Here is a 20,986-nt window from a genome sequence, read left to right as displayed (position 1 = left end):
CTTTGTTATTTACAGTAGAATTAGAGTATTCAAAAATTTAGCTCCTAGAATAAGAACGAAGAACTAAGTCAATTTAAGTCAAATCAGTCATTATTTTCATCAATTTTTTTGTTTTTAGAAGCTAAAACGTCCTGCCCTATTTATTTTTTTTTTCAAATTTCAGCTTTTTTACCCATTTTCTAGTTGATATTGGAGGACTTTAGCCACTGATATACTTAAGAATGGTTACACTACTTCAGTGGGTTTCATTACATTTTTACGTAAGATTTTACGTAAAAAAACAACTCCTCTTTTGGCCATTGCTAAAGTTTTTGATAGCCCAATTGTTCTTTTTTTCATTATTTGTTTCATCGGAAGATTTTTACAGCTGATCAATTTTAAAATCAGCCCATAGTTAATGAATCTAGTCTGCGCGCCAGATGTTGCGACCGAGACACGCTCGTGACGGCGAAGGTAGTAAACTTTGAGTATGTGCCCGAGCGAGTTTGGCATTTTATTTTTATCGTAGATATAAAATACTCGAAACAATTTTTTCGCACTGATTCGATCAAAAACCCATCAGGGCGCAACAAGACATTCACCTTGCAAAATCGGGAACGCTCCGCGAATAAAATTCGAATCTCGTAATTAAAAGCGAACAGACTCTACATGGCGTTTGCAAATCTATCCGGAATTGGGTAAAGAGAACGTTGTATTGATCTTTGCCAGTAACTTCAACAGACTTCGGTTTGTTGATTCGAACTTGGCCCCGCAATTCAGTCAAGACCGATTTGAGAAATGAGATCAGACTGCAAATAGAGATAGAAGACACGTTACTTACCTAATGTTTTTAATCAAGCACTTGGTTAAATCATTGCTTCTCTCTGCACTTATTGATTTCCAGTTTAGTTCAACTCAGAATAATTTTTTTTTTTAAATACTACCCCATTGGTTCACCTAGCTTCTAAGAAATTCACGCACGAAGTTCAGCGTTTAGTGAGAAACTAAAAGACATGAACTTTGGCCGGGAAAACATGGGTCGGAAGTTCAATTTTCCCCTGTGGCTCAGAGTTTTTTCGAATACTTACTGAATACTTTTCACGACAGTAAATTTTTGACGGCAAAAATTATGTCGGCGCGCTGAAAACTGTCCTAAACTCAATTTTTTTAAAAAATACCAGTTCACTTTTCTCTTTTGGAATGCTGGCCATGTGACACACAATGTTACAACATCAATCATCCTGCTTGTGTGGGTACGATGTTCAGGCAAAGCAATGAATTAAGTTGACTTAAATCGTATATTTTTCAATCATAAGGTCTTACACGATGGACGTATGATGTGCAGTGAAAATATGATAGATCACGTTTGGCATCAGTTGCTCAATAATACTCTGGCTTTTTGTTCGAGATTAGAAGGTATTTAATGAGGCCAAATTAATGAGGAGGTTAAGAGACGCCAACCACGCGTTCATTACAGTTTAGATATTTTACTTAGTCAAGAATGCTACTCCTAAAGGAAATACCGTCATCCAAAGATCCAAACATTCGATTGTGTTATGAGTCACGTACGTCAGATATTTTTCGGAGGGATTGGAAGGTTTGTTTTAGGATGATTAATCACTTTTTTTTACTTTTCTATATTTGAAAATGAGTAAATTCAGTGTAGTGAAAATTTTGGATACGAATCAGAAACTCACATTTTATCCATAAAATGTAATTTTAATCAAAAAGAATGCACTACGCTCGGAAATTGATGCGATATTACTTCTTAATTTTTACGAGGGATTTATCAGTTTTAAAAAAAAAGTAATAAAAGCCATCATTTCAAATTAAAACTCAGGGGAAGTTCAACATTTTACAAATAAATGAAAATTAACAAAACAGCCCTTTTTCTCACAACTTACAAATTGTTCCTCAACTTTGAATTTAGACGGGGAAAACACATAAAATGAGCTTAATACCACTCTTAACTCAATATAATGCTGATTCCTCTGTTTCAAAATAGCTCGGTCGAATTGATATTTTCAAAATCTTTCAGCATTCGGTTTTTCAAAATAACGCGACGAATAGAGAAGTTTTTGGGGAGCTTTAACTTTTCTTTATTATTTTGAAGGAGTCCTACGAACAGCCATCGCGTGGCTAATGAAGGGATGAAAGAGCTCAGACGCCTCCCTCAAGACCTAAAAGCGCCTCCCGGAGGAGGGTACAAACCCTCGAGTTTTGATTTTTATACGGCCTTTTTGACTTTTAGAGACTTGCCCTCAGGCGCGGAGAGGGAAATTTTTGATCGCCCTACCTTTGCTTGAAACTTTGCTTTGTATCACTTTAAGTTGGGAACACGGAGTGATCCCTGCTCCACAGTGGTGTGTTGGAGCTCGGAAAAAACGGTCTTGCATCGCGCTGACATCGAGGGTTTTAACAGGGCTAACGCGATTACGGATCCTGAATCGGGGCGGCTAACAGGGTTCCGAAGCGTTCACGCTCAAATTGTAGCGGGGGCTAAATCCGCTTTACGTTGACGTTTTCATATTTTTCGAGATCCCTTTCTGGAACTTTTAATGCCGACGCTGGGCAAGGGGAGCGTCCCTGCCCTGTCCATCGGCGGTGTTTATAAACGTTGTGTTGAGTGACGAGAGCTCGTGTAATGCCTGTTTGATTTCGGCAAGGGCTTACAGTTGAACGAGTTTTAATCCCGTCGCTTGAATACGGTCCAAGAGAAGAGATTTTCTCGCAAATTTGAGTGACGGCCAGGTTGTCAAATTGATTTTTTTCAGTTCCTCAACCCGTGCCCAGAGAGAACTAAAGTACCTAGGTATATAGGGAGAGTATGGACAACTCGAAATATGTAGCTCTAAGGGCCCAAAAGGGTAGGTAACCTTTGAAAACGAAAAATGTCACTGTCGATCTTTAGACTCCAATATCAAACGAAAATGGACAAAAAAATTCATAAGTAAGCATTCTTCCGCAAAAATGAGTAAGTTTATGCAAACACCAAGTCAAATACGTGCTTTACCAACGACAGTTCCCAACAATTGTGATTATAAATCACTCTGGATATTTTGAATTCATAGACTGCCTACCTTTTTGGGGTCTAAGAGCTCCATCACCTAACCTAAAAATTTTCGACATGTCCATACTCTCCCTATATAGGTACTCGAGAGAGAACCTCCCTTTTGCTCCGACTGTTTTCGATTAATTCAAAAGACTCAAAACAAATCGATATTTCGAAAAAGAGAAAACAAGTTCAATCGCGTAGACCGAAAATGCGGTGCTCCATGTCGATTAAGCTATCTAGTTTGTCAAACTGAATTTCTGGTTCCTGTTGGAGTCTTCAAATGTATGATCAAACTTTCAAATTTGACTGGATTCAAATTAAGGGGCTTGGAGGAAAAGGCGCATAAGTGCAGTTCTTGAAAAAATTAAGATATTGAGAATTTCAAGTGAAACTAGTCTCAGTGCGTATTCTCTGAAAAATTCGCTCCACAATTCCAATTTTTAAGCATCGAAAAGTCAGTTTGAATTTTCGCCGTAAGGTCCATTCAATTTCAAAACTTCAGACACGTATCTCTCGAAATAGCAAAAACTGCACTCATGCGCCTTGTCCTCCAAGCCCCTCAATTCAAAAGACTCAAAACACATCGGTACTTTTAAAAAAAAGACAAAAAGTTCAATCGTGTGGACCGAAAGTTTGATGTTCAATATCGATTAAGCAATCTAGTTTGTCAAACTGAACTTTTTGTCTGTGTTAGTCTTCAAACGTATGATCAAACTTTAAATTTAACCGTATTCCAATAAATGTTTGATGAAACGAGCCGAGCGTTTGGTAACAGCCAAAGGAAGTTCAGTTTGACTAACCAAAATGGTTCGATCGATATTGAATACCGAACATTCGGTACACATAATCGAATTTGTTTCTTCAGTGTAGGTAGGATGCATGATCCAGAAATATTTCGATAGTTTCAAGATTGATCTGATTTTTTAAAGAATTTCAGCGTATTTCTGCAAGGTGAGGGCTTTTAAATGTAAAACTGAAGTTTGATGGGAGATTTGTGACGTCACAAATCGAAATGAGTTTTTCTAGTTTCACGGTTGACGCGTGTGAGTGCGTGTGATGCCGGGTCGTGAAAATGGTCTTCGGAAAAATTTTAATTCTATCAAGATTGTGCAGGTGTCTCCTATTCTCTATGCGAATTTATGGCCAAAGAATCGCGATTCTTCCCTAGAGATTGAGGCGAAGCCTAAATTTATTGACATTTTTGCATTCATAGAATTATGTAGAAACGTTTTTTGAGTCCTTTTATAGGTGACAAGCTCTTTAAAAGTTAGAGGAAACCCGGAAAAGTGAGAAAGAAGTGTAAGGTGAAGCGAAAGTCAGTACTTTCCTCATCAATTGGACCGCGTTAAACAGAAAGGAACCAAGCCACATCAACTATTGCCAAATTGAATCAGGCAATTTATTTTTTCCCATAAAAAAGGTTGTGCGGATTTTAGTGCAAATTTCAGTGAGTTTTCTCCATAGTACGAGGCAAATTCCTTAAAATTTTCAAAGGAATCCGCACAAACGTTCTCTCGTAAAAAATTAAATTGCCCCCTTAAATTTGGCAATAGCTGATGTGGCTTGGTTCCTTTCTGTTAAACGCGGTCAAATTGTGAAACGTTAGGAAATTTCTTCATAAAACATTAAACTTTCATGCAACGTCAAAACTTTTGAAAGGCTCCAAATCCTTTGCCAAATGCGACCAATCGCATTCGTGATTTTGACGGGAAACTTTCATTGGAGCTTCACGATTTTTCAACCGCATAGATCTCGTGAAAAGCATTTTGACGTCCTGTATCCATAAACACTGAGTGGCATGCCAGTACATTTTTTGTTCAAAAACATGGAAGAGTCAAGGAAAATTTTAAAAATTTCCATATTTCACGAAACAAGTCATCCTGGTTTAAAGTGCGTGAGCAAAGCTAAAGTCTCAGCTAATCTTGACGGTTACGATTTTATGCATTCCCATTTTCAATTCGTAATCGACCCTCCATACCGACTGAGGAGGAACCAAATTCGAGCTCAAGGAAAAAGTTAAATTGCTGATTTAACAATTCAATTGCTAAAAAAATGACTGCAACGTTTCAACGTAGATTTTACAACAAACAGATGCTACTTTAACCACTATTGTAAGCTAATTTAACCACGGGGGTAGTGAAAGTAGCATTTTCTTGTTGTAAAATCTACATTGAAACATTGCAGTTTTAGCAATTGAATTGTTAAATCAGCAATTTAAATCTTTCCGTGATGATAAAGAGATCCGCACATGGATTCAGAAAACTCGAGCAGGGGCGGACTGGCCATGGGGGCGGGGAGGCGATCGCCTCCCAACAATTTGCCGCGGAGGTCCCGAATGGGCCCCGCGGCGAATTTTTTCGTTTTTTTTCCCCGTAATGTTGTAATTTTCCTATCCTTTTCTGTCACTAAAAGGCCCCAAAATCCTTGAAAATTTGTCTCTAAGAGACATGAAAGGTCGCCTGGAGCTATGTGATGAAGGGGCCCCCGAGGAATCCTGAGAATGGGTTATTTTGAAGTTCAGGAACTGTGGAATTTTAACTCCAATAATGCTTAAAATTGCGTTTAAAAAGTGTGAAATTTTCGAAATTTTTCGGGGGAGGGCCCCCGGACCTTCTTAGAGGGGCCCCCGAACGACAGGAGGGGCCCCCACATTTAGGTCGCCTCCTAACTTTTCGACTACCAGTCCGCCCCTGCTGAGCCTAGAGTTTCAACGGCCAAATCGTGACATTTTGTGCACGAGCCGGCAGCCTTGTGTGATATGCGGAATGCGGAGAGCGGGATGGTGTATCATTTATTATATCGCCACCGCGGCGCTGCGGCATATCGGACAATACGCTTCGGAATGATCGAAGGAGCAATTGCACAATTGGCCATTAACGGAGTCAAAATCTCCGAGCACTTTCGATCATCCTCCCTAGAGGCTCGGATCTTGGCCCCCGCCACCCCCCCGCCCCCCGTCCCCTCTCTACTCTACGGTACCACGAAAAATGACGGGCTCAATTAATATGAATAGAAAGTGAGCTTTGTCCATCCACTGGCGTCGAACGATCAAGGTAGCGTCAGTCATACCGAAATTTCGTCACCAACTCCTGAGGAAGTGATGAATGGGCCACTAGACAGACCACACAATATATGTTACTAGAACGTACCGAAATAGAAACACCTGATAAAATAAAATAGTTTATGTTGCATCAAAACAATATTTCTGATCGAGATCTTGCATGCAGCGCAAACCGTTTATTCCTGGATATTTCGGAAAACTTGTTCTACGTGCAAATTTTACGAATGCTTATTTTAATTTTAAATTCTGGCTTGATTTTTCAGTTCAATCGGCTGATAAAGGGTGTTTATATCTTAGTATGTGTATTTGAGTATATTTTCCTATTGTCATGACAATCACTATGCCTATTTTTATGTCTATTGTTTAGCTATAACTGAACGGAAGAGATGATGAAAAAATATTAACTAATTAATCAATAACCCGAAAAAATGAAGCGGTGTAACACACAGTATGTAGAAGATAACGTGATTCATCAATTTGCTACCCGCAAAACTTAAAATGTATGGATTGATTTTTCTGTATTTCAAGGAGGACGATTCATGGAAAAGTGAATTGTAAATCTTATTTCCCCCAGGCGCTGGAGGGAGGGTGTTTAAACTAATTTTGATTTTTTATTTTTAAAAATTGGTTATTTAAATGAATTTTTTTAAAACATTCTATAGTTATTTCCGTAAGACAGGCTCAGAGAGATTATTGATACTGCATGGTCAGGTGCGGTTAAACAAAAATATATGAATGGCTATCCACGTTTAATAAAATCATCACGCGTTCATGATAATGATTTAATTGATTCAAGGATCAGCACAGATGCATTGGACTTGTCGGACAGGAAAGAAGGACACATTTCCATATCAACTTTATCGCTTTTATGCATGTGCATATTGGTGAAGCTTTAGATTTTAATGTGAGTGCACCTTTCTCTGCCGTGGTAAGGAAAAACGGCGTGTGAACATTAAACAGTTGCCAAATTCTTTCGATGAAGCGGTCATTTTTTAGGAGAGTAATGAATATTTTTTCTTGAAATTGTCATTTAATTCAGATGTATTCGCGAATAAAATTCCCTGAAAATTTTGAAGAAATGTAATCACAATTTCCTTGAAATCCATATTTTATCAAAGGTAAATTGGCAACGTCTGAAGGCTCATACGCCATTTTTCCTCAGCTCGGCAGTTCTGTTGGTTAGTCATCAGCGCTTGATGGGTTCTAATCGGCAACGTTGAGTCCGTCCTTGATCTTTCAAGCACTTTCGACTGGGTCTTTCGCCACTGTCTACAGAATCCTATAGAGCTTAAAATGATTATTTACAACCGTTTAATTAATGTCGCGAATAATCTGATCTTGCGTTGCGCCATGCATTGCTGATTTTTTCCTCAACATAAACACAATTGTTACCCACGATCAGGGACGGACTGGCCGGGGTGGCGATGGGGCGATCGCCCCACTTTCATCGGCCAAAAGGGGCCCCTCCGGGGCCCTTTTTGGCCGATTTGAAGGGCCGTATTTCGCCGTTTCGAAGAAGCGCCCGAGGGCTTTTTCGGTTCGTCCTCGAGAAAGGGCCCCGAGACTCCTGAGAGGACAGGACACTTTATTGCCGATTCGGAGAGCGCCCTGAAGGAGCTTTTTTATGCTGTATCTAAGGGCGTTGCATTTTCAGAGCCCTTTTTTCTGATTCGAATAAGTCCAAAGGGGTCCTTTTTTGTCATTTCGGAAGAGCCCTGAAGGACTCATTTATTGCCGATTCGAAGAAGATTCGATGGAGCCTTTTTTTGCCGCTCCTAAGGACCTTAAAAGAGCCCCTTTATCTGATTCGAAGGAGTCCTTTTTTGCCGTTTCCAAGGGACCATTTATTGCCGATTTGAAGAGGCCTTGATGCGGTTTTATACCGCCTCTAAGGACCTTCAAGGCACCGGGCTCTTTATCGCCGATTCGACAAAAGGGTCCTTTTTGCCGGGGGCCCTTTGGTACTGATTCAGAGAGGCCTCGAGGGCGCATTTCTATGCAATTTTGAACTTTGGAGGCCCCTAGTAGGGAACGTTTCCTACCTTCCTCAAGGGATTTCGTAGGGGCCTTCGGCGATTTTTCCCCCCTTTAGTGAAATCCATAATGGGGGCTGTCCATATAATACGTAACGCAGTTTTTCCGATTTTTTTACCCCCATCCCCCCTCCGTAACGCATCGTAACGCAAGCTCGAACCATCCCCCCCCTCAAAAAAAATAAATAAATACGTAACACAAGCCTCGCCCCTCCCCCCTATTTTGGTCAGTTTTTTAAATTAACAAGGAAAAAAAAGGTCTTACGGCAAAAAAGAGTTACGTAACGTTGGGCTTGACCCCCCCCCTCCACCCCCCTTAATACGTTACGTATTGTATGGGCAGCCCCAATGACTTTTTTCTAATTCAAAAATTCCCGCGACATAAGGCCTCTTTTGACACATTTAAGATGCGCGTGCGAGTCGATTCCTTCAAATACCATAGGGCTACTTCACTCACTCACAAGGCTCGAGGCTTGTCTGGATCGCGAATCGCGATTTTATTTCGATGGCTAAATTCTGAAAACACGTATCTCGGAATCCGCATCATTAACTCATGAACCCTGAGACTCATAAGGATACACGCAAAACATGAGTATCCTTACGAGTCTCAGGATTCATGATGCGGATTCCGAGTTACGTGTTTTCAGAATTTAACCATCGATTTATTCATTCATTACGCGTCATTTAACTAGTAAACGGCACTGATTTTTCTATGAGCAGAGCGAAGAAAGGATCCAATAAAACGTTCAAAAAAAATTAAGACAGTTGTCAATTTTGGCGGCTAAAAAGTACATTTAAAAAAAACAGACGAACAAAAAAATCCGAACCGTGTTTTTCAGAATGTGTTCTTTTTAGACTGTCACGCTATTACTATTCTACTTGATTCTATGTATCTTCTGTATACTAATTTAGCTTTGGCACAATTTTTCGTTGGAAGAGGAAAATAAAAGTTGAATTCCAAGTATACAACGGATTCTCATTTTTTCATCCAGTTTAAGAAAATATACTAAGTTTTGCATTTCTGGTCTCTTTTTGGATAATGTTTCAAAAATAATATTAAAGAATAGGGTCTAAAATAGCGTAAAATTCATTCTAGAAGGGCCTAATTTTCAAAATTTTCCGGGGGAGGGCCCCCGGACCCTCCTTCTACTGGGGGGCCCCCCAGACCCCCCTAAGGGCCCGCCCCATACTTAATTTAGGGCCAGTCCGCCCCTGCCCACGATCGCAATAAATAAAAAGAATTGACAGAAGCATGAGCACACATTAATAATATCGATGGAATAAGTCGGAAAATGCGTAGGTACATTCAGCGTACAGTTTAAATATGTCCGTTTACTCATGTATTTTTTTTATTATGAAACATAGAAAATTTAAAAATCGCTTTGAAATTTTTTGCGAATCTTTCCGAATGAAATACTGAATTTTAAGCAGAACTGTTGATTGGTTTTCTTTTGAAAATATTAAACATGAACGGAGAGTGCAACGTTTCATCCGGAGGTACGCATTTCCGACTTCAGCTAAGGATGAAACCATGCAAACGTGGATCGCATGTTTCAGAATTTCCGTTTCTTTTCTCCTCTTCTTTCAAAAGAATCGACCACTGAATACTTTTTACACAAATATTTCAGTGGATATTCCGGAAAGGGCAAAGATTTAAAACGCAAGTGAGTGGGACGATTTGTATGCTCGATATGTGTCATGATCGTGAAAAATGTTCTTTGTCGATAGAATCAAAAAAATTTGTGGTGACAAGTAAACTTTTGCTGCGACATGGAAACTTTTATTTTCATGGAGAATAATGCCCCAGAGCATCAACAAAGACGCCATTCAATTTTTTTCCTCACCAAGTTTTTGTTTAGAGATAACTGTAAAGATGTTGACTGTCGTAAAAAGAATTCTAGTCGCACTAAAAAAAAAAAAATTCAAAGTGGAAATTATCAGAAATTCGAAAGGAAATTTTTCGTCGAGTTGTCACAACTTTTTTCCACAGTGTAACAAAAAACTGTTATGGGAACGGTTTTTTTTGTTCTAAATGGAGATGTTGCATGTGTGAGGAATTTGCGATTTGACTATTGCCTCTTATGTAAAAGCTCGCAAGAAACACAATGGTGCCACTGGTTTTTTCTGAAATCAACTCCCAACTTCAAAAAAAGCTCTCAAGTTGAGGCCAAAATGGAGGGGATATCCAACGCTATCCTGAGAGTCCATCTCTACATCAAGACAAACTCTCCATGCGAAGATAGGGAGCAAATACATTAGCAGGGTTGCAGGGCCGGATTTATCTACTTGCCGCCTATGGGCTGCCTGTATTTTGTCTTTTTGCCTGTATTTTGCCCCCTTCTCACTCGCTTTGAAATACAAATACAAACCATCAAGTAAGCGTGTAAGCGGGGGAGGGGTGCATAAGAATCGTTTATTCGTGTTGGACATATTTTTTGGGAAAGCCCTGTTAACACTACTAGCAAAAGTTCACGGAACTTTGCGCGAAAGTTAAGTTCCGTAAACCTATCTCTGTGTGGACAAGGCCTTCCATTCATAAGAAATGAACGAACAAATTATAAAAGAAAAAACATAGATGTAGTTTAATGATTTTAACTTCCGCCGCCGCGCTGCGCCGCGCAGACTGCACTGTGTTTGACGCAATGCGTGAAGTATTCACGCAGTCTTGTAGGCGCTATGCGTTTCACGCTAACCGCAGTGACCGCACTGTGTTTGATGCAAGGCGTGAAGTATTCGTGCAGTCTTGTAGGCGCTAATATGTGTCACATGCCGACCGCCGCGCCGAGGGCTTCTCCTTTTCATCTCAAGTCCTCGTCATCATTCCTCTCTAAGTCGCGCCGTTCCAGGCCAAATTGCGTGTTTGGTTTCTCTCTTAACTCGATTAATAAAAGGTGCTGTCTCTTTTATCACTAAAAGACAACAAAATTAGAAATTACTATACTCTCAGGAAATGAGAGATTTTGTCGCCTTTTCTCGTTTGTAATTTTTTTTCAAAATTCGATTTTTTTAAAAAAAATTTCAAAAGCCGCCCCCTTGATTTGCCGCCATGGGCCGCGGCCCATGTGGCCACCCCCTTAATCCGGCCCTGCAGGGTTGCCGTTTTTTCAGTCTAGAGTCCCCAAATAAAGTGGCAGCTCTGTCAATGTATTTGCATGGAGAGTTTGTCTTCATGTAGAGTAGAGTTGGACTCTCAGGATAGCGTGGGATATCCCCTCCATTTTGGCCTCAACTTGAGAGCTTTTTTTGAGCTTGGGAGTTGATTTTAGAGAAAACCAGTAGCACCATCGTGTTTCTCGCGTACTTCTACATAAGAATCAATTGTCAAATCGCAAACTCCTCACACATGCAACGTCTCCATTCCCGCGCAGTGGCTAAGAGAATCTCCACTTATTGCACCGTGCAAAATCTCGTTGTTTGAGAGTCAGAAAACGACACAAATGAACAAAGCTCCGAAGTTTGCTTCTCCATGATTCCAACTCGATTCTCCCTCGCGGTGTGATCAACGCAGTTTGCGCTAACAGTTCGCGCGGAGCTGAAAGTTTTCTTTGCCCCGCAAAACGCTCTCAAATTTTTATAACTTCATTCCCGATGTTGATATTTATGCATTTATCAACTTGTCCGGGCGCCTGCGGCATTCATGACGCGGGCTCGCTCGGGGGAGGGGGGGGGGAGGTTGCGGATGAGTGTGAAATGGAAATGAAAACTTTTCAATTATGCACGGCTTGTTCCGGGCGGGGGAGTTTTTATGTAGAAAAAGGGGGATTTAGGGGTTAGGGGGGTGCGGATTTGTCTCGGATGATTGAAGTAGTTAAATCCGACGCCTGTATTTTCATTTGATCAGGGGCCACACCGCGCCGTGATCGAGGGCCGCGCTGCCCTGCTAAGGAAGAACATCGTATGAGAATTCGAATGATGTCGAATTCTCCCGAATAAAATAATTGTTTGCGACGGAAGCCATAAATATTTTGGCTTGAAATTTTTCCAATACGTCAGACTGAATTCTATCCAAGAGTCTCTCGAAAATTCGAAGGGAAATATTCGCAAATTCTCAGGGAAAATTAATTTTTTAGCAGAGGAAATTTAGCAACAACCGTATTTTCATAAGGCGTCTTTCTTTAACGCGGCAGCACAGAAACTGGGATTGTTATTCGTGATCATCAATCCGGTTCGCCATTGTCACATTGTGCAGGGATTCTCTGTGGCTCTGGAAGAAAAAGGCTTAAAATTGTTAATTTTTGGCGAAAAATCTGGCATTGTTGATTGTCATCCACGTTCCCATTCTCAAGATTAAAATAGTTGAGATGGGGTTTATGGGTTTGAAATTTACAGGCTCCTAAACTTAGTAATGCGAATCTCACTGCGTTCTAAGGCGATGCTTTCAAGTTAGCAATAGTGAGGTTCTGATTTCTCTATTTTAGTGTATTTAACTATTATTAGCGAATTTTCGCGATCGAATGTCATTCACCGTTGAATGATATTCGACGATTGTGCATTTTTAAAAATGATATTCGACTTCTTCGTTGGTCTCACTGGAGACCACTAAAATCCATCAATTTGAAATTTTGAATCCCCCTCGGGTTTTGAATTCGATTTTTGAATTCATGCAATCGATGCCAGAAACTTCATTTTTCATCAGATTTTTTGTTTCTTCATTTCTTTCTGTTGTTGTGTTTTGTCATTTCAAGTCTGCTGTGTTTGCAATTTGCTGCGTTTTAGTGTTTCAAATTTTCTTATTTCCTTCTTAAAAAAATTGTATTAAAAAAAAATCTGATGCCTGATTGGCTCCTTCTTTCACCGATCATCGGCATCACTTAGCATTTATCAATTCTTTTGATGAATGATATTCGATCGCGAAAATTCGCTTCATGTGTTTCTATTTCACTGATTGTGAGTTTACCCAGAACGGAAATTTGGCAAGAGGAGAATGCTCATCAGGGTAACGCGCGTCCCCGTGATCCCGCGGGACCCGGTTGAAAAATTGACGCCCGATTCGCATTCATTTCCATGGATTGGTTTTCGTTTCAACTCGATTTGCAGATGCCAAACGCGGGTAAATAAATTTCGCCCAATCGCACCCAGCGCTTACCTTACCCCTGATTACCACAATTGTTCTGATTCGATAACCGTGTCGTTATTTGCGACCCATTGTAATTTAGTCTTCTTGTTGTGAACCGTGAACGCGTTTACAGCTTCCTGATTCAAGCGCGCATACTCGTACAAACCAGAGATAGGACTGAGACTCTGATCAGAAAATCGTGGTTTGATGACCTTGGTGATTTTTGGATTTTGCCTGTAGGAAAACGCACAAGAAAAACTAATGTTACAATAGATAAGGGAACTCAATCTCTTATTTTCGCGGTGATATTGATCCACATTTTACGAAAAAAAAGTATGGAGAAGATAGTAGTATAATTTTTTTTTTGTTGAAAATCTACCACTTGTTTATACTTTTGTGATATTCAAAGTAAATTTTAAGAAAAGGCAAAGGCAATTAAAGGCAAAATACGAAACTGGAAAACGTACAATGTTTGCTAAAAGCAAGTTTCATTAGTATTGTTGCTATCAATAAGAGATAGTCCGATGAGCTTGCTCTATTTAGATGAGCTCACATCAGGGCTTGCAAATTGAGCCTCAGAGGGTGCAAAGCGTTTTCCAGGGGTTGGGCCGCGTTGCGGCTAGGGTGCGTGCCCCCTACTTCTCTCATACTTCTTTCATACTCCTCTCCATTTTTTAACCGATAGCTGGTGTAATTCTCGTCGTGACCAGTTTGAAAGGTTCTGGATCAAAGCGACGTCCTTGCTTGTGGGAAAATAGAACGCTCTGATGCGCAGTTCCTAAAATCCAGAAACTTTCAATTTTGGATAATACTTCTTTTTTTGCGTTTCCTTTTCATCTTCCTCGAAGAGATTCAAATTGGTCTCATCCGCCGCAAACTTTTCTTCCCTCTCAATCATATGGATGAGTTATGCACTCCTGTGAACACACAGGGTGCTCCAAAAGTCACCTGACTTAAATACTCTGCTGTCGTAGACAACCCCACTCACGAATTTTATTTGAAAATACACAATTCTTCGTTAGCACAGTAAAATAACGGATCTTCGCATCATTGTCGTGAAATCCATACTCGACTCAATGGAAGCACTCCATTCGCGGTGTCAAGATATAATCGTGTGCCCGCGCAATAAAATATGTCCAACACGAGTATACAGTGTATACTATACACATCTTATGCACCCCTCCCCCTCAGGCACGTTTACTTTATGGTTTTTATTGATGTTTCAAAACGAATGAGAAAGGGGCGGCAAAATACAGGCGGCCCATGGGCGGCAAGTAGGTAAATCCGGCCCTGAAAATAATCACTTATTCCGGGGCAAAATTTTAGCAAAGCGGTTTTTTTCCGGAACTAACGCTGGAAAATCACTTTAATGTTTTCGCAAAAATATTGGAATTTTCATAATTTTGTCAGTTAATCGAGGATTGTAAGAAAATCAAAGTTTTTCGAGTTTTCGAGCCACAAAAATAGAAACATGGCGGTAGTTTTTCTTTTTGCTACTAACTTGCCGCTCTCATAGCACTTCTGTGCGCTTCGCAACTCTCAACCGCCACTGGTAGCGATCCTGCCAGAGCTCCTCCGCCAAATCGCATCTCCTCATTTCCTGGAAATCTCCTCATTTCATTTTGGTTTTTCCTAATTGGAAAAATGTCCAGCCAAAGTTTCCGAGGGAATCACTCCAAAAGTGTTCAAACTTCCGAAACAGCCTGTAGGACAAGCTCACGCAGTACAGGGTGAGCTCCGGACTACCTCAGTTCATCTCATCGAGGGGGAGACATTAGGGTGTTGATGCGCCTCCCACGATAGGAGCGGATGGAAAGAAGAAATTGAACCAATTTCATTCCTCCCCGTCGATTTCTTTTGCACGCTTAACCGTATACGCGCCCAATAAAATGTTTTATTTGTACATTATGTTTCACTGAACGTGACATCAAAGAAAAATCAAGCCCGCTCCATCCTGCCTTCCACGTGTGCTTACTCTTCCGGCATTCTCCCTCTTAAATATGTTTTTCGGGAGAGTTAAACCACTCGAATCCAAATGAACTTTTGAAAGCGGTATCTTCAAGAACGGAATAATAAAAAAATGAATGATATCAATACTACTCCGTGCAAAAAGTATGGCACGTGTTAAAACAATTTGTCACAAGACGTTTTCGCGATGTACCAGCGTGTACTATTGTCAGTGGCGAAATTCCCAAACTGAGTATGTCATTTGCGGTTTTTTATAATCTCCGCTCTTGTTGTATTATGTTAAACGAGAGAAAATCAACATCATTCCTTAAGGATTTCACAGAATATTCTACGCACAGAGGAAAAAAAATCACGAAAGTTTTTGAGAGTTGACATTAGGTAGTTTTCCATCCAGAAAGTAAAGTAAGGAAGGAATTCTGCAGCGCAGTGCCAGCGTCGCAAACTTACATGTAGAAACTTGGTATTAGAGTTTCACCTTTAATAGGTTTCTTAGGGTGTACTTTAGTATGGCTCACAAGACATTCTGGTGGTAAAAAAAATACTACGCAGCATCATGCTTCAAGATTCCTGTCACATGGAATTCTCATGGCGTCTTCTTCTTCATCTTTTTCTTCTTTTAAAGTGTAGAAACGCATTTTTTCTGGGTATTTGATGCATTTTATTGCAGGAAATTATATTATCCTCCTCAATCAATGCTACGCATCCATGCCGATTTGAACATTTCAAAATTTAGTTAGAAAATGACTCAACCCAGACAATTTCAATAAAACGATTGAAAAATTTAAAAAAATCACGTTTTAGAAAGTTGAAAGTGTGAGTTTTTTTAAATTTATCAAAAGTTTTAATCCAACCCAGACAAAGTCAAAAGATCGTACTATTGCAGAACAATTGTTTTTAAAGTCAGTTGCAACCCATACATTTCTTCGTCGAGCCTACTTTGAGGTTGACATTAACAGATTTAGGTTGGCCCAAAAACAACTACTCGTCTTAGAAGTTTTCAATCGCATGAACTTCCTCATAAAAAAAGGAAACTTCAGTAATAAAGTTTGTTGGTCTCTTTTTGAAATAGATTAATATAATGCGGTAAAAACACTTCCAAATAAGTATTAAAAACATGGCTGTAATCAGTATTTTGCATTTCTTACCACCCTCTCTACTCGGAGTTGGGAGTTCCTCAACGGAATGATTCAATTAGTCTTTGACCGACCCACCGAGAAAAAGTATCACATACTGCCATGATAAATACTGAATGTGTGACATTCTAATTTTCCAAGAAAGATGGCCGCCGCGAGGGCTTCATAAATATAATCCACCGTTTAATCCGCATAAAGGAGGTGTGCATAAAGTCGGGGTCCAGACGGAGCCTTCAGCCGGCTATCTGTTCTGCGTTAACTGAGCGCACAGACAATTGCCCGAGCAGAAAGGACCGGCATTCTCCGGAGAGCGATGATTTTTATCTCGGACGCAGCGGAGAGCAGAGTTCAGAAAAACTCAACTCACGAACACAAATTCCTCGGGAGCTACGGAGAATTTTCTTTTCTTTATACGTCAAGGCTCCCAGCCCTTTCATCTAACCTCGGTTCTATGAAATAAATATTCAAAAGCAGTGCCCATGAAATGAAAAACGGGTCCCTTTTTCTTCAAAGCCATTGTCTCCGGCCATCTTTTGTGCTCCGCGATGTGCGCGGCTGGTGGCATGCTCTTAGACCTCTTCACAGAGATTTCAATTAATTAGAGTGCTTTTTAGGAGTACTAAGTAAACTTCTCCATGATCAAACACATCCATCGGGCTGGCGAGAAGTCAGGCGCCGGCCGTGGGCCTCAGCGTTGACCGAGGGGTTTTAAATACCTGTTCAAGTGCGAAGGGTCAGTTTTGCTCATCATAGAATCGTGTTACGGCACTTGGAAATGGATCAACGAAAAACAATAAAATCCATCCAAATGGCGATATTTATGTTACACCCAGTTAGCGAAATTGCCCAGTTCGGAGACTGGGCAACTTTTTTGTCCCGTCCGTGGACAGGCCATCAGTGGCGTGGCGTGAATGATCGATTATCGATATCTCGCCATTTGAAGCTATGGTAAAGAATCGATTTCTAAGGTGTTCGCTGCGAATACCCTGATAGTCGATCTTTTTTCATAGGTTTGAGAGGCGTATCAAGCGATATTTCGCAAATCACGCCACGCCACTGCAGGTCATCCCCGTTGCCCATTCCGGGAACTGGGCAGCCAATCCGCGGACTGGCCCGGTCGTTAATTTTAAATGCAATCCATGCGTTAGTCAACGAGTGTCCCCCACTAACCGACTCTTGACGAATTATTCACGAGATTTTGAACGAAACTCAATATATCAAAACAATTTACAAGTTATTTAAATAAATTGTATAACTTATTTTTTATTTTTCCGAAAGTTTTAATACAAATTTACATGTTTTTCTTTTTTCTTCAATTTTGCCTATAATTTCAGTATCTTCGATGTGCGTGTTGCATATCCAAAAACTGGAGGCGTTGTCTCGTTACAAAATCAAGACTCAGTTGACTGTAGCGCCTTGATGCAACTATTCGTGTCTCGCGAATGTGCGTGTTGCATGTTCAAAGTTGAAGGCACTTTCGATTTTCTCACGTTTATGGAAATGCCCGGGAGTTGCCGTTGGTTGTAGCACCCAAACAGAGACAAGATACCCTCCACTGGCCTCCTAGCGACAGGTAGAAGCTTTTACTTTCGGGGTTTCAACAATTTCTTATGGACAATTATTAGCGAGCAACAGTCATCACCCTATTTTCGGCTGTTGACTTACCTACATGGTCGATGATGAGCTTCGGATGACGTCATGAGCCAAACAACTTTCCCAAACGTCGGCCATTTTCGCCTTGTTTGCAAAACGAAACTGCCAACACGTTGTTGAACATCAACCATGTAGGTAAGTCAACAGTAGAATGCTGAAGTCCCGAAAGTAAAAGCTTCCACCATGGCCAAGATACTAGTGGAGGGTCTCTTGTCTCTGCACCCGAATAACAGTGTGCCTATTTTGGACAAACTTGGCATTCCATCTCAATCATTTTACCACAAAAACAGGTGCTGCTCTCTGATTGGTCGGCGAATTCCAGGCTTTCATGGATTTTTTGAATTCCAGCTTTTGGAATAATTTCCGTACAAAATTTGATGGATATTCTCGCCGAAAATTGGATTAAACTTTGCAATAAGGAACCACTATTTCTGGCTCTTCTATAAAAGCACATTTCTTCATGGGGAAACCAATGGCACATGTGTTGTTGCTAAAATGAGCCAGAAATAGTGGTTCCTTATTGCAAAATGGAATCCAATTATCCTTTTTGATTATCAATTTGAAATAATTGTATTCTGTAAACCTCCCTGAATTTCTGTTTCAGATAATGCTGTCGTGGGGGAGGACGGTGATCGAGGGGTTGTTTGGTCTCCTGCTCTGCATTCCCGTTTACCTAGTCGTCAAGTTCAGCCGGCTCCACAAGCGATGGGCCAAGCACGGAATCGTCGGCCATGACACGAACCTCCTCGTCCATGCTTGGTTCCGCCGCAACCACCTCAGCTACTCCACGATCGACACCATCTACAAGCGTTTCATCAACGAGAAATGCGTGGGACTCCACCAGGGGCTGAAACCGGTCCTCATGGCCATCAACACCAAGCTCATCGGCAGCATCTATGAGAACGTCGGCGTCAAATTCTCCAAAATTACGCACAACGATAACAATAGACTCAGGTTGGTTTTTTCTTGTTTTCCTAACTCTTTCGGAGAAAATATTGACGGTGAAAATCCGCATCCACGTATCTTGGAAACCCCAATTTTTCACGAGAGCTAAAACACTGTCTAAATTCTTTATTTTTGAAGGTAAAGGGGAAGTAATGCCTGAAAATAACAAGAATAAGAGGGTTTTAGGAGTCTTCCACCATTTGGAATGATACTCCTGTCTGTAAGGAGAAGTGACCGAAAAACCGAGATACTTACGTGTTTTTGGGACTAAGGGCCAACGCTTAGTTCCGAGATGCGTGGTTTTGGTTTGAGAATTACTGTTTCAACCCTGTTTTTAACCTGTTTTCAGAACTGTTTAAAAAAAGAAGGCGACACCTCCGAAAGGATTATTGTTGGCAAAATCTTCCTCCGAAAGATTCTTGGGTGATGAGTAGCCTAAAAATACGCATATGTGCAGCATTGATAACAAAAGTTTACTCAATTTTCATGCACTGCTTTCCATACTTACAGAGCAGGCTTGACTATCTGAGTTTTGACAGCTACTTTAACCCATAGATGCCCGGGCCGGGTCAAATTGACCCGCGAGGTTTCTTAAAAGTACGTGACCAGCGGGTTGCATGGGGCGGGGGGCCGGCACCCGCGAGTTTCAGACAGAGGTCCACAAATATATCTTAAAAAAAGGATCAGACATCAAATTGAAAAGAAAAAGTGAAGTGTCAAAACAGCAGAAGATGAATGAGCAGATAGACGCATTCGGGCCTCGTTTTTTAAATTTTCTGCCGAATTTGAGCGACGCCTCATCGGAATCATAGAGCGAAGCATTGCGAGTTCACGCCTCACGCCATCGCGCCTTCAATTTTGCAGATGCAACACAGGCATCCATCAAGTACGAATAGTTGTATCTTTGCGCTGTCATTAGCGCATGTTAAGGTGTCTCTTGGTTAGGTTAATTTCGCTCAACATGTACTGTAATGTGTCCAAATCAATATTTATCTTATCTTGAAAAAAAAAGGAGTTAAAAACAGGTTTGAGTGCACTGGAAAAAAAAAACACATTGGATCTAGAGTCCAGACGCTTGAAAATATTGACAAGAAAAAGGACTCTTGATCCAATCAGATTTAAGCTTAAATTAAAAGAAAATCTGCTCAAATTAAGAGGTTTGGCTCTTGATTTAAGCTTAAATCTGATTGAATCAAGAGTATTTTTTCTTGTCGATGTTTTAAAGAGTCTGGACTCTAGATCCACTGTCTTTTTTTCCAGTGTGTCTCTCAAGCGCACTAAAAAGCGCATACCTAAAAATGGGTAGAGTCCACGCCAAATAAGTTGGCGCACTTGAGAGTTGTGTCGTATCAGAGAATTTTCATTTCACAATTACCCCTGAGAATCCCAAGCCGGTAAAACCATCCGGCCATGGCCGTTCGATTTTAAATTTAATTTTTTCGTCCACTGGAAAAAAAAAACACATTGGATCTAGAGTCCAGACTCTTGAAAACATTGACAAGAAAAAATACTCTCGATTCAATCGGATTTTTTCTTGAATCAAAAGGAAATCCGCTTAAATTAAGAGGCTTGGTTCTTGATTTAAGCTAGATTCTGATTGAAACAAGAGTACTTTTTCTTGTCGATGTTTTTAAGAGTCTGGACTCTACATCCACTGTGTTCTTTTTTTCCAATGTCTGATTTTTCATTTTGTTAACAGGTTAGTTTTAGAGAGGGATGAACCCTGCACGGAGGAACTCGAGAAGGGACCGGTATACAAAAACGAAGACGCAGAGATAGAACCAAGCGTCCCGAGCTTGTTGAACGGTGAGAACTCGGAGGTGATCTACCAGACAACGTTCCACTGCAGCAACGAACTGCGGATGTCGCTGGAGGCCCGCGCCCACGAGAATCGTATCATAGACATCGTCGAGGAAATAGAGCGCCTTAAGTTGGACCTCATCGGCGTCACCTTCTTCGGCCTCTCCTTCGGAAGGATTCGTCAACCCAAATTTAGGTGATCTTCATCATTTTTCAAATTGCATCACCCTTCATTCATGAAACAAAATCTCATAAAAACTTTCAAAAACTTCAAATGATGAGTCCTATGGCATGAGCTATTAA

General features: G+C 40.7%; 1 protein-coding gene across 1 annotated transcript in view; it reads left to right on the top strand.

Moving 5' to 3' along the window:
- LOC109042253 (probable cytochrome P450 6a18) overlaps positions 1–20,986 on the top strand; it is a 67,762-nt gene that overhangs the window by 7,775 nt on the left and 39,001 nt on the right. Inside the window, exons 2-3 of the mRNA XM_019058905.2 lie at positions 18,543–18,892; positions 20,583–20,879. Coding sequence (XP_018914450.2) covers positions 18,546–18,892; positions 20,583–20,879 — 644 coding nt within the window. The 5' untranslated portion in view covers positions 18,543–18,545. The remainder of the gene's footprint in view (positions 1–18,542; positions 18,893–20,582; positions 20,880–20,986) is intronic.

Source organism: Bemisia tabaci, chromosome 5 (assembly GCF_918797505.1).
Source record: "Bemisia tabaci chromosome 5, PGI_BMITA_v3".
NCBI classification, from domain to species: domain Eukaryota; kingdom Metazoa; phylum Arthropoda; class Insecta; order Hemiptera; family Aleyrodidae; genus Bemisia; species Bemisia tabaci.
Note: the sequence above shows the minus strand (reverse complement) of the source record. Positions and strands in the feature narration are given on the sequence as shown.